We start from the raw sequence: 11,582 nt of genomic DNA on the forward strand, positions 1-11,582 counted from the left end.
GAAAATATCAGGCTACAATTTACGCATCGACTTTGTATCATGAACAACAAAAAAACCTTCTAGTAGTGGGGCGAATTCTGTCAGCCCAATTAAAAACGCTAGAACTCTCCCACCATCAATGAGCGGTTCATTAGGGGCTCATTGTCATGCTGGACACAGACAGACACAGAGAGAGGTCCCCTGGGAAATATGCCAAGGAGAGTCCTATAAACGAATGCTTTTCTCTTCTGAAATAGAACAGCGCTACATTGTCCATGTGCCAGCCCTGGGGAGGGAGTTGCCCTTGGCCATTTATCTTTGTATCCTTGAGGCCGTGCAGTAATCGCCCTATATTTGACATCAGCTTTAAATGGCCACATCAGCAGACAGATAATCAGTTAGATAAAGAAGAGCCAACCGGGGCCTCTATATAAAGGGAGGCAAACGGGCATTCTCAGTCCCACAGTCCTGCACACAGTCGTTCCACTGCCCACCGTAGACATGGCATTCAATGGTACCTGGAAAGTTGAACACAACGAGAACTACGACAAGTTCATGGAGCAGATGGGTGAGTCGGTGTGTGTGTGTGGATGTGTGCAATGTGTATGTGCATGTGTGCATGTGTGTGTGTGTGTGTGTGTGTGTGTGTGTGTGTGTGTGTGTGTGTGTGTGTGTGTGTGTGTGTGTGTGTGTTTTATGAAAGGTGATGTTGCACTTCTTGATGAAGGATTACATTTCCAATGTGGCTTGGTATGGTCAGCACTTACATCAATGGTACAAGCTACCGTCAGACTTATAGTATCATCCTATACGATACTGTCAGATTTATATTTTCATCCTATAAGTCTGACTGTATCATATAGGATTTGTAAAGCAAGTGTTGGTGTATTGCGTGTGTGACAGTGATGGTTTTGAGGTAATCTTTGATCCTGTGGCTTGTTTGAGTGGATGTGAGTTACCAGTCAGAGGCGTGCTGTATTGCTGCACAGCTATAATAATAGCTCTTGGCTGTTGCCATTTTAAAAGCTTGTCAACAAACACAAGCTTTTATGGGACCTAGGTAGGGTCTAATGAGGAATATTACGATGATGGACACGCACCATTTCCAGACAGGTAGTATGAATAAATGGGCTAATTGGACCTTGGACCTAATTGATAACTCCCGCAGTTTACAATCCTTAAGTACATAAACACAATACGAATAAAACATTTTTAGTAGCCCAACTTGGGGCTTGAACTTTTACTATCTATCCAGCACTTTAGTATTTACACCAAGAGACTCAGGACCCACGCCTCATCTACAACACTCTATATATCCAGCAATTTAGCCGTTACACCAAGAGGCTCAGAGCCACGCCTCATCTACATCACTCTATATATCCAGCAATTTAGCCATTACACCAAGAGGCTCAGAGCCACGCCTCATCTACAACACTCTATATATCCAGCAAGTTAGCCATTACACCAAGAGACTCAGACCCACGCCTCATCTACAACACTCTATATATCCAGCAATTTAGCCATTATGCCAAGAGGCTCAGAGCCACGCCTCATCTACAACACTCTATATATCCAGCAATTTAGCCATTACACCAAGAGGCTCAGACCCACGCCTCATCTGCAACACTCTGTATATCCAGCAATTTAGCCATTACGCCAAGAGACTCAGACCCACGCCTCATCTACAACACTCTATATATCCAGCAATTTAGCCGTTACACCAAGAGGCTCAGAGCCACACCTCATCTACATCACTCTACATATCCAGCAATTTAGCCATTACATCAAGAGGCTCAGACCCACGCCTCATCTACAACACTCTATCTACTGCATTTTCCAACAGGCATCAATGTGATGAAGAGGAAGTTGGCGGAACATGACAACCTGAAGGTTATCATCGAGCAGACAGGAGACAAGTTCCACATCAAGGAATCCAGCACCTTCCGTAACAAAGACATCGACTTCACCCTGGGCGTACAGTTTGACTACGCGCTGGCCGACGGCACCGAAGTCTCAGTATGTTTGAACTCTTTCAACCTAGACTTATTTTAGTAGGCTATCGTACACAGTATCCAACAGAAAGTTGTAGAGATTGAAATCTAAGCCCCCCATTTTCATAAAGCCTTCATAAAATGTAAATCCTCCAAATGTATTTCTGCTTTGTGTCTTTTGGTAAACTGTTGTCATGCTCAGAAAAAGTGGAAATCGTGCTGAGGATGGAGTTGGAAAATGTGACCTTTTACAACAGTTTATAGGATATGCCTTCTGAAGTCTGGCAGTGACCTATGCATGACTGTGCACTGTAAAAGTGTTTTGAAGTTTTTGTCCATATAGAGTAACCCATTAGAATAAGTTTACAATGAATACATGTATATTTGCTGTTTAAGCTCATGGTTGGCTAGCCATTTCTTTATAAGCTCATGGTTGACTAGCCATTTCTTTATAAGCTCATGGTTGACTAGCCATTTCTTTATAAGCTCATGGTTGGCTAGCCATTTCTTTATAAGCTCATGGTTGGCTAGCCATTTCTTTATAAGCTCATGGTTGACTAGCCATTTCTTTATAAGCTCATGGTTGGCTAGCCATTTCTTTATAAGCTCATGGTTGGCTAGCCATTTCTTTATAAGCTCGTGGTTGACTAGCCATTTCTTTATAAGCTCATGGTTGGCTAGCCATTTCTTTATAAGCTCATGGTTGGCTAGCCATTTCTTTATAAGCTCATGGTTGGCTAGCAATTTCTTTATAAGCTCATGGTTGGCTAGCCATTTCTTTATAAGCTCATGTTTGGCTAGCCATTTCTTTATAAGCTCATGGTTGGCTAGCCATTTCTTTATAAGCTCATGGTTGGCTAGCCATTTCTTTATAAGCTCATGTTTGGCTAGCCATTTCTTTCTAAGCTCATGTTTGGCTAGCCATTTGTTTGAATTGACCTATGCCCTAGATATATATCTTATCTCAAGATACTGTTTAACCCATGCATCGATAACCCATTGTTATCGATGCATGGGCGACGTTAACCCTATCTGTCCCACAGGGTACCTGGGAGATGGATGGAGATGTGTTGAAGGGTAAATTCACCAGGAAAGACAACAGTAAGGTGCTGACCACCACTCGGGCCGTGGTGGGAGGAGAGCTAGTACAGGTTAGTGTGAGAAAATCCCACATCATGTATCTTTTCAAATGATCTTTATAATGTTGTACCACTTCATACCAGAATAACTAGAAGTGATATGTTTTTAATAACCAAATGTGAGTTTTTAAACTTTAGTTTAGACTTTTTTTTTCTGACTTTTTACATTTAATGTGGTATATTTTTCCTCGTAACTGTTACCTTCTGCATAATCCAGTCTGGTTGACTGCGAGCATGAATCAAATCAAATCAAATCAAATAAGACATAAATCATTTGAACTTTTACAATTTAAAAGGTTATAAATGCTAATGCTGAAAAATGTACATAAATGCAGATAAATGTTTATAACATGTATATTTGTCCTACTGAAACATTACCAATATTATTGTCATAACTGCATAAGCATTGTAATCAGAGATTCATATTGTAGTCTCTAGTGTACTCACTGTGCTGGTACGTCTATTTCAATGAAAATGGCAACGTTATTACATTGTTTAAGGACTCTCTTCTCCAACAGAGCTATAACTACGATGGGGTGGATGCCAAGAGGATTTTCAAGAAGGCTTAAAGGGATTCATGACAAATTTCTATCTCACGTATCATTATGTTTTTTCTAACCTTAAGAATATGTGTCAAGACTTTAGCTCAGGTGCCAAATTTAAAGTATAAGTCCAAATTTGCAGTGCCTTCCCCTCATTCTCTAAGCCCCATGTACCCCCAAGAATAGCTTCAATAGCTTCACTATTGGAAGAAGGCCATATCACCCTCTGAAGAACCCTTAACTGAAGTTGTGGACCATAGAATTAAGAATTAGAATACCAGAGTGGTCATGAACATTCTAATGACGGTATAAAGGTTAGCTATTTTGGTCAGGAAGTTGGTCAACCGCGGTTTACCAGTGCTGTGATAAGATATTGTGTAAAATAATGAATTTTATGAACGTATCTGCATTGGTATGTTTGTTAGCTATCTAGCCAGCCAATTTTCGAGGAATGAGTCCATCCATTTCTCAAATGAACTGCCAATATTCCATTGAACCAATGCAATCAATCCACAGCGATACAGTGGCTGAAATCAGTTGATGATAGGACATAGTTCTAAATGCAGAAGTACTGATATTGTATCATATAAAAGCACTCACAGCTTTCAAAGAAAATAAACATTTAGACATTTATGATCTGTTTACATATATTTTAGAAGCTATTTCTACACAACATTTGTATAAAACAAGTATAAACTGTATTTATTATTCTATGATAATATTTTAGTTTGACAATAATTATATTACACAATATCTGATATATCACATGCCTTACTTTTATTTTCCTGCATGAAACAAATCTGGATTATGCCTCTACTGCCATTCACTCCAATTAGACTGGTTTGGATTTCTACCTGACCAATATGGCTGCCATTTTCATCCCATTCTGGAACCTTGAGTGTTTATGACATAGCCCCTCTAGTAAATGAATAGCATTTCCACAGTGTGACCTGCTAAAACCTGCCAAACATTCATAAAGCAAGGAACATTATGTTGGCTGATATACTTCCAGAGTGACTACAACCTTTGAACAATCAAGATTAAACTCTCCATTGAATCCAGAAAGGGACCTGTCATCTTTGGTGTACATTTAACAGGTGTCCTTTTCTACTCAACAATTTTTTTTAAATAATTGGTCTTGCACAATAAAAATACTTTAACGTTCCAGTGAATTGTATATGCCTGCATGATTTTTTGAAAATGTCACTGTGAGATTTGTTATCATACTTTACTTGAAGCCTCCAACATTAGCCAATGTAAAACTGTCATGAATACGGCACAGCACGATACAAGCTGTTATTTAGCTCAGGAGTCAATTGTCCTGAACTGACATAATCTGTCACGGCAATTTCTATCATCGTCTCCGCCATCATTGTGATAGCACTATGTAGACCTTCACGTGAAGAGTTTTGACAAATCATGAGGAGATTTTTGGTAACACTGTCACAAAATAACAGACGGATTGCTCAAAACACCCCTGAAAAGACAATCCAAGACAGTGAGAAGGTCGAAAAGACGTCGGAGAGGGCTTCTCCAGAATATTCATGTTTCTTCAAAAGGGGCAATCTGCGGTTTATATTTAAACGTATTAATGGTATATACCCATTGATTCTTTAAGAATATAACTTCTAAATGCCTCATGAGCTTCGTTCAACTGTCTAGACCCATCACTTTATAAACATTGCTCTGTCTATGAATTTCAGAGTGGATAAACTACTCCAGGCCCTTCCCTCAGCTATTTTTTTTTTTTTACCAAAACAGAGGTGGGGTGCTCATTTTCAATTGGGGAGTGCCCCTTTAAAATCTACACATTTAATAGTCTTCAACATTCTAACAGTCTATTGTGTTGCTAGATACATCAATAAGCTCTGTTGTCTACAATAGTTATCTACAGCACCTTCAGAAAGTAATCACACCCCTTGACTGTTTGTTGTTGTGTTACAGCCTTTATTTAAAAATGGATTAAATTGAGATAAGCCTACACACAATACCCCATAATGTCAAAGTGGAATGATGTTCATTTAAAAAAAAATATTTAAAAAATCATTAAAAATTGAAAAGCTGAAATGTCTTGAGTCATTAAGTATTCAACCCCTTTGTTATGGCAAGCCTAAATAGTACACATCTGCATAACAAGTCACATGATAAGTTGCATGGACTCACTCTGTGTGCAAAAATAGGGGTTGACATGATTTTTTAATGACTATATCCCTGTACCTCACACAATTATCTGTAAGGTCCCTCAGTCAAGCAGTGAATTTTGAACACAGATTCAACCACAAAGACCAGGGAGGTGTTCGAATACTTCGCAAAGAAGGGCACAAGTAGGTAGATTGGTAAAAAAAAAAATGTAAAGCTGACATTGAACATCCCTTTGAGAATGGTGTTTGGAATTACACTTTGGATGATGTATCAATACACCCAGTCACTACAAAGATACAGGTGTCCTTCTTAACTCAGTTGCCGGAGAGGAAGGAAACAGCTCAGGGATTTCAACATGAGACCAATGGTGACTTTAAAATAGTTACAGAGTTTAATGGCTGTGATAGGAGACAACTGAGGATGGATCAACAACATTGTAGTTCCACTACAATACTAACCTAAATGACAGAGTGAAAAGAAGGAAGCCTGTACATAATAAAAATATTCCAAAACATGCTTCCTGTTTGCAACAAAGCACTAAAGTAATACTGCAAAAAATGTGGCAAAGAAATTAACTTCATGTCCTGAATACAAAATCAAATCAAATTGTTTTTGTCACATGCGCCGAACACAACAGGTACAGAATACAACCTTACCATGAAATGCTTACTTACAAGCCCTTAACCAACAATGCAATTTTTAAAGAAAATAGAGTTAAGAAAATATTTACTAAATAAACTAAAGTTTTTTAAAAAAGACAAAGAAGAAGAAACACAATAAGATAACAATAATGAGGCTATATAATAAATATACAGTCAATGTTTGGCACAAATCCAACACAACACATCACTCTTCATATTTTCAAGCATGGTGGTGGCTGCATCATGTTATGGGTATGCTTGTCATCGGCAAGGACTAGGTTTTTCTATGATAAAAATATACGTAATAGAGCAATGCACAGGCAAAATCCTAGAGGAAAACCTGGTTCAGTCTGATGATAATGATTGACATATTATTTTTATGAATTTATTCACACTATTTCATCCTTCGACAAGGTATAGTCCCCGACACAAATCTAGGGTCGTATCCAACCTGGCCGGTATGTTCGTTCTCTCGGTTCCATTGCCAGGGATGTCTTTTTGTCTTTTTGTTCTGTATCTATGGACGCGACCCAGTCGTTCGTTCTAAATGTTCTATTGCCATACAGGCTGGAAACTTTCAAATCCTTTGCTTGCTAGCTATCCAACTACGGCTAATTTACAGCCAAGTCGAACAGTGCAGCCAGAATAACAACAAAGTAGATGCATTTGCATTTGTTTAAGCTGTTTTCTAGTGACATTTATTTGGATACATCCATAAAAAATGAGCAAATGACGCTCAATCTCACCTGGCATAGAACATGTGCTCTCTCGTCAGGACGCTGTTGTTCAGAGGAACTAGCCAACAACACAGCTAACACAATTACTTCAAACTGAAGTTGGAAAGACGGCAAACTAGCTGAACTTCGATTAATTTGACCTGTTTTCTATTGATATTTATTTTTATATCTCCATAAAAATAATGCTGATTTATGATTTCGACTGGGTGAGAAAAGCTGCCTGCCGGTCTGTCTCATCCCGACTCCCAACACGTTCATTACTATGCAAAAACTGGAAATCGAATTTAAATATTGAAACAACGATGCAAATGTCGGAGAAACAGACAGCAAGGTTAAAACAAATCACCTCTGTTGAAAACTAAATGTCAGTCTAAAAGAAATGTGAGATAATGTCTAGATGATTTTTATAGTGGAGATCAAGTTTATAAATTGCCTGGCTGGGATGATGAGACAGTGGATTGCGCAGTCAGATGGAAAAGAGAAAATAAACATTTTAACATCATAGATTTATCTGGTGGTAATTTGTGGAATAGACACCAGCTGGAATGCAGTTTTAACCAATCAGCATTCAGGATTGGACCCACCCGTTGTAGAACGTATTGACTAATGGGTTGAATATTATTATTATTATTATTATTTTTTACAAATGATAGAATTTTTCTTCCACTTTGACATTACAGAGTATTTTGTGTAGATAACTGCCAAAAGAAATGACAGTTAAATCCATTTTAATACCACTTTGAAATACCATACTTTCTGAAGGCGTTGTTCAAATGTTACTGCCTACTTTTTTAGCAATTTGAATCCGTGGACTTTGAGATCAAAGCTGGACAATAACAACCTGTTATCAAGATGTCGTAATAAAGATGTGATAATGTAGATTTGATGAAGATGACATTTTATAGGTATCATATTTTCACAACAGTTTAGTGGTGGTGAGGGAGGAGTTAAACATTGCTCTTCCTTCCAACCACATGATGACCATGACTTGCAGTCATGTGCTGGGAAAGTTCAATGAACTCTGCAGTAGGGCTACATTTAGACATTTTGAATGGAAGAGTGCAAGTCATATGGTATCTGCGCTGTGATTATTGACAATGTATCATTCATTTGCAGATGCTTCAGTGTATTTTATAAACTTGAAAATGAGTCCATGGTTTGAAAAATGGCACATTATCTACTTAAATAATGAACACAGGGACAACGAGCCAACTTCATGTGCCAACCCTCTATGTCCACAAGATGGCGACATAAGCCCTTAGGTTTGAGTTGCCGCGCTTGTTGTAATCCCTCCTCAAATGTGACAATGCCCTCACAACCACCTGATCTTGACTGCATATCAGGGTGGTGGTCAATTCAGCCAATACAGGAAGTCAACTGAAATCCAGTTAATTGTCAATCGTTTTCTATGAGGATTTACATGTCAAATTGCTTTCTTGAATGAAAGGGAATTGATAACAATGGACCACTACCCTGTTGTATACATGTGATGTCCTTTCATGTGTTATCTCTGAGATGTCCTTTCATGTGTTATCTCTGTGATGTCCTTTCATGTGTGATGTCCTTTCATGTGTTATCTCTGTGATGTCCTTTCGTGTGTTATCTCTGAGATGTCCTTTCATGTGTTATCTCTGTGATGTCCTTTCATGTGTTATCTCTGTGATGTCCTTTCATGTGTTATCTCTGTGATGTTCATCATGTGTTATCTCTGTGATGTCCTTTCGTGTGTTATCTCTGTGATGTCCTTTCATGTGTTATCTCTGTGATGTTCATCATGTGTTATCTCTGTGATGTCCTTTCGTGTGTTATCTCTGAGATGTCCTTTCATGTGTTATCTCTGTGATGTCCTTTCATGTGTTATCTCTGTGATGTTCATCATGTGTTATCTCTGTGATGTCCTTTCATGTGTTATCTCTGAGATGTCCTTTCATGTGTTATCTCTGTGATGTCCTTTCATGTGTTATCTCTGTGATGTCCTTTCATGTGTTATCTCTGTGATGTTCATCATGTGTTATCTCTGTGATGTCCTTTCATGTGTTATCTCTGAGATGTCCTTTCATGTGTTATCTCTGTGATGTCCTTTCATGTGTTATCTCTGTGATGTCCTTTCGTGTGTTATCTCTGAGATGTCCTTTCATGTGTTATCTCTGTGATGTCCTTTCATGTGTTATCTCTGAGATGTCCTTTCATGTGTTATCTCTGTGATGTTCGTCATGTGTTATCTCTGTGATGTCCTTTCATGTGTTATCTCTGTGATGTCCTTTCATGTGTTATCTCTGTGATGTTCATCATGTGTTATCTCTGTGATGTTCATCATGTGTTATCTCTGTGATGTCCTTTCATGTGTTATGTCTGTGATGTTCATCATGTGTTATCTCTGTGATGTCCTTTCATGTGTTATCTCTGTGATGTCCTTTCATGTGTTATCTCTGTGATGTTCGTCATGTGTTATCTCTGTGATGTTCGTCATGTGTTATCTCTGTGATGTCCTTTCATGTGTTATCTCTGTGATGTTCGTCATGTGTTATCTCTGTGATGTTCATCATGTGTTATGTCTGTGATGTTCATCATGTGTTATCTCTGTGATGTCCTTTCATGTGTTATCTCTGTGATGTCCTTTCATGTGTTATCTCTGTGATGTTCATCATGTGTTATCTCTGTGATGTTCATCATGTGTTATCTCTGTGATGTCCTTTCATGTGTTATGTCTGTGATGTTCATCATGTGTTATCTCTGTGATGTCCTTTCATGTGTTATCTCTGTGATGTCCTTTCATGTGTTATCTCTGTGATGTTCGTCATGTGTTATCTCTGTGATGTCCTTTCATGTGTTATCTCTGTGATGTCCTTTCATGTGTTATCTCTGTGATGTTCGTCATGTGTTATCTCTGTGATGTTCGTCATGTGTTATCTCTGTGATGTTCATCATGTGTTATGTCTGTGATGTTCATCATGTGTTATCTCTGTTATGTCCGTCGTGTGTTATCTCTGAGATGTTCTTCATGTGCTATCTCTGTGATGTCCTTTCATGTGGTATCTATGTGATGTTCGTCATGTGTTATCTCTGTGATGTTCGTCATGTGTTATCTCTGTGATGTCCTTTCATGTGTTATCTCTGTGATGTTCGTCATGTGTTATCTCTGTGATGTCCTTTCATGTGTTATCTCTGTGATGTTCGTCATGTGTTATCTCTGTGATGTTCGTCATGTGTTATCTCTGTGATGTTCGTCATGTGTTATCTCTGTGATGTTCATCATGTGTTATCTCTGTTATGTCCGTCGTGTGTTATCTCTGAGATGTCCTTTCATGTGTTATCTCTGTGATGTCCTTTCATGTGTTATCTCTGAGATGTCCTTTCATGTGTTATCTCTGTGATGTCCTTTCATGTGTTATCTCTGTGATGTCCTTTCGTGTGTTATCTCTGAGATGTCCTTTCATGTGTTATCTCTGTGATGTCCTTTCATGTGTTATCTCTGAGATGTCCTTTCATGTGTTATCTCTGTGATGTTCGTCATGTGTTATCTCTGTGATGTTCGTCATGTGTTATCTCTGTGATGTCCTTTCATGTGTTATCTCTGTGATGTCCTTTCATGTGTTATCTCTGTGATGTCCTTTCATGTGTTATCTCTGTGATGTTCATCATGTGTTATCTCTGTGATGTTCATCATGTGTTATCTCTGTGATGTCCTTTCATGTGTTATGTCTGTGATGTTCATCATGTGTTATCTCTGTGATGTCCTTTCATGTGTTATCTCTGTGATGTCCTTTCATGTGTTATCTCTGTGATGTTCGTCATGTGTTATCTCTGTGATGTTCGTCATGTGTTATCTCTGTGATGTCCTTTCATGTGTTATCTCTGTGATGTTCGTCATGTGTTATCTCTGTGATGTTCATCATGTGTTATGTCTGTGATGTTCATCATGTGTTATCTCTGTTATGTCCGTCGTGTGTTATCTCTGAGATGTTCTTCATGTGCTATCTCTGTGATGTCCTTTCATGTGGTATCTATGTGATGTTCGTCATGTGTTATCTCTGTGATGTTCGTCATGTGTTATCTCTGTGATGTCCTTTCATGTGTTATCTCTGTGATGTTCGTTATGTGTTATCTCTGTGATGTCCTTTCATGTGTTATCTCTGTGATGTCCTTTCATGTGTTATCTCTGTGATGTTCGTCATGTGTTATCTCTGTGATGTTCGTCATGTGTTATCTCTGTGATGTTCATCATGTGTTATCTCTGTTATGTCCGTCGTGTGTTATCTCTGAGATGTTCGTCATGTGTTATCTCTGTGATGTTCGTCATATGTTATCTCTGTTATGTCCGTCGTGTGTTATCTCTGAGATGTTCTTCATGTGCTATCTCTGTGATGTCCTTTCATGTGGTATCTATGTGATGTTCGTCATGTGTTATCTC

General features: G+C 38.5%; 1 protein-coding gene across 1 annotated transcript; it reads left to right on the forward strand.

Annotated features, from left to right (window-relative positions):
- The first annotated feature begins 285 nt into the window (after window positions 1–285).
- LOC110500773 (fatty acid-binding protein, intestinal) lies at window positions 286–4,823 on the forward strand. The gene is made up of 4 exons (XM_021578305.2): window positions 286–547; window positions 1,823–1,995; window positions 3,014–3,121; window positions 3,628–4,823. Exons 1-4 carry the CDS (start codon window positions 481–483, stop codon window positions 3,676–3,678), a joined length of 399 nt encoding a protein of 132 aa, XP_021433980.1. The 5' UTR covers window positions 286–480; the 3' UTR covers window positions 3,679–4,823.
- The last annotated feature ends 6,759 nt before the right edge of the window (window positions 4,824–11,582 follow it).

The sequence above is a fragment of the Oncorhynchus mykiss genome, chromosome 21, assembly GCF_013265735.2.
Source record: "Oncorhynchus mykiss isolate Arlee chromosome 21, USDA_OmykA_1.1, whole genome shotgun sequence".
Classification (NCBI taxonomy): Eukaryota; Metazoa; Chordata; class Actinopteri; order Salmoniformes; family Salmonidae; genus Oncorhynchus; species Oncorhynchus mykiss.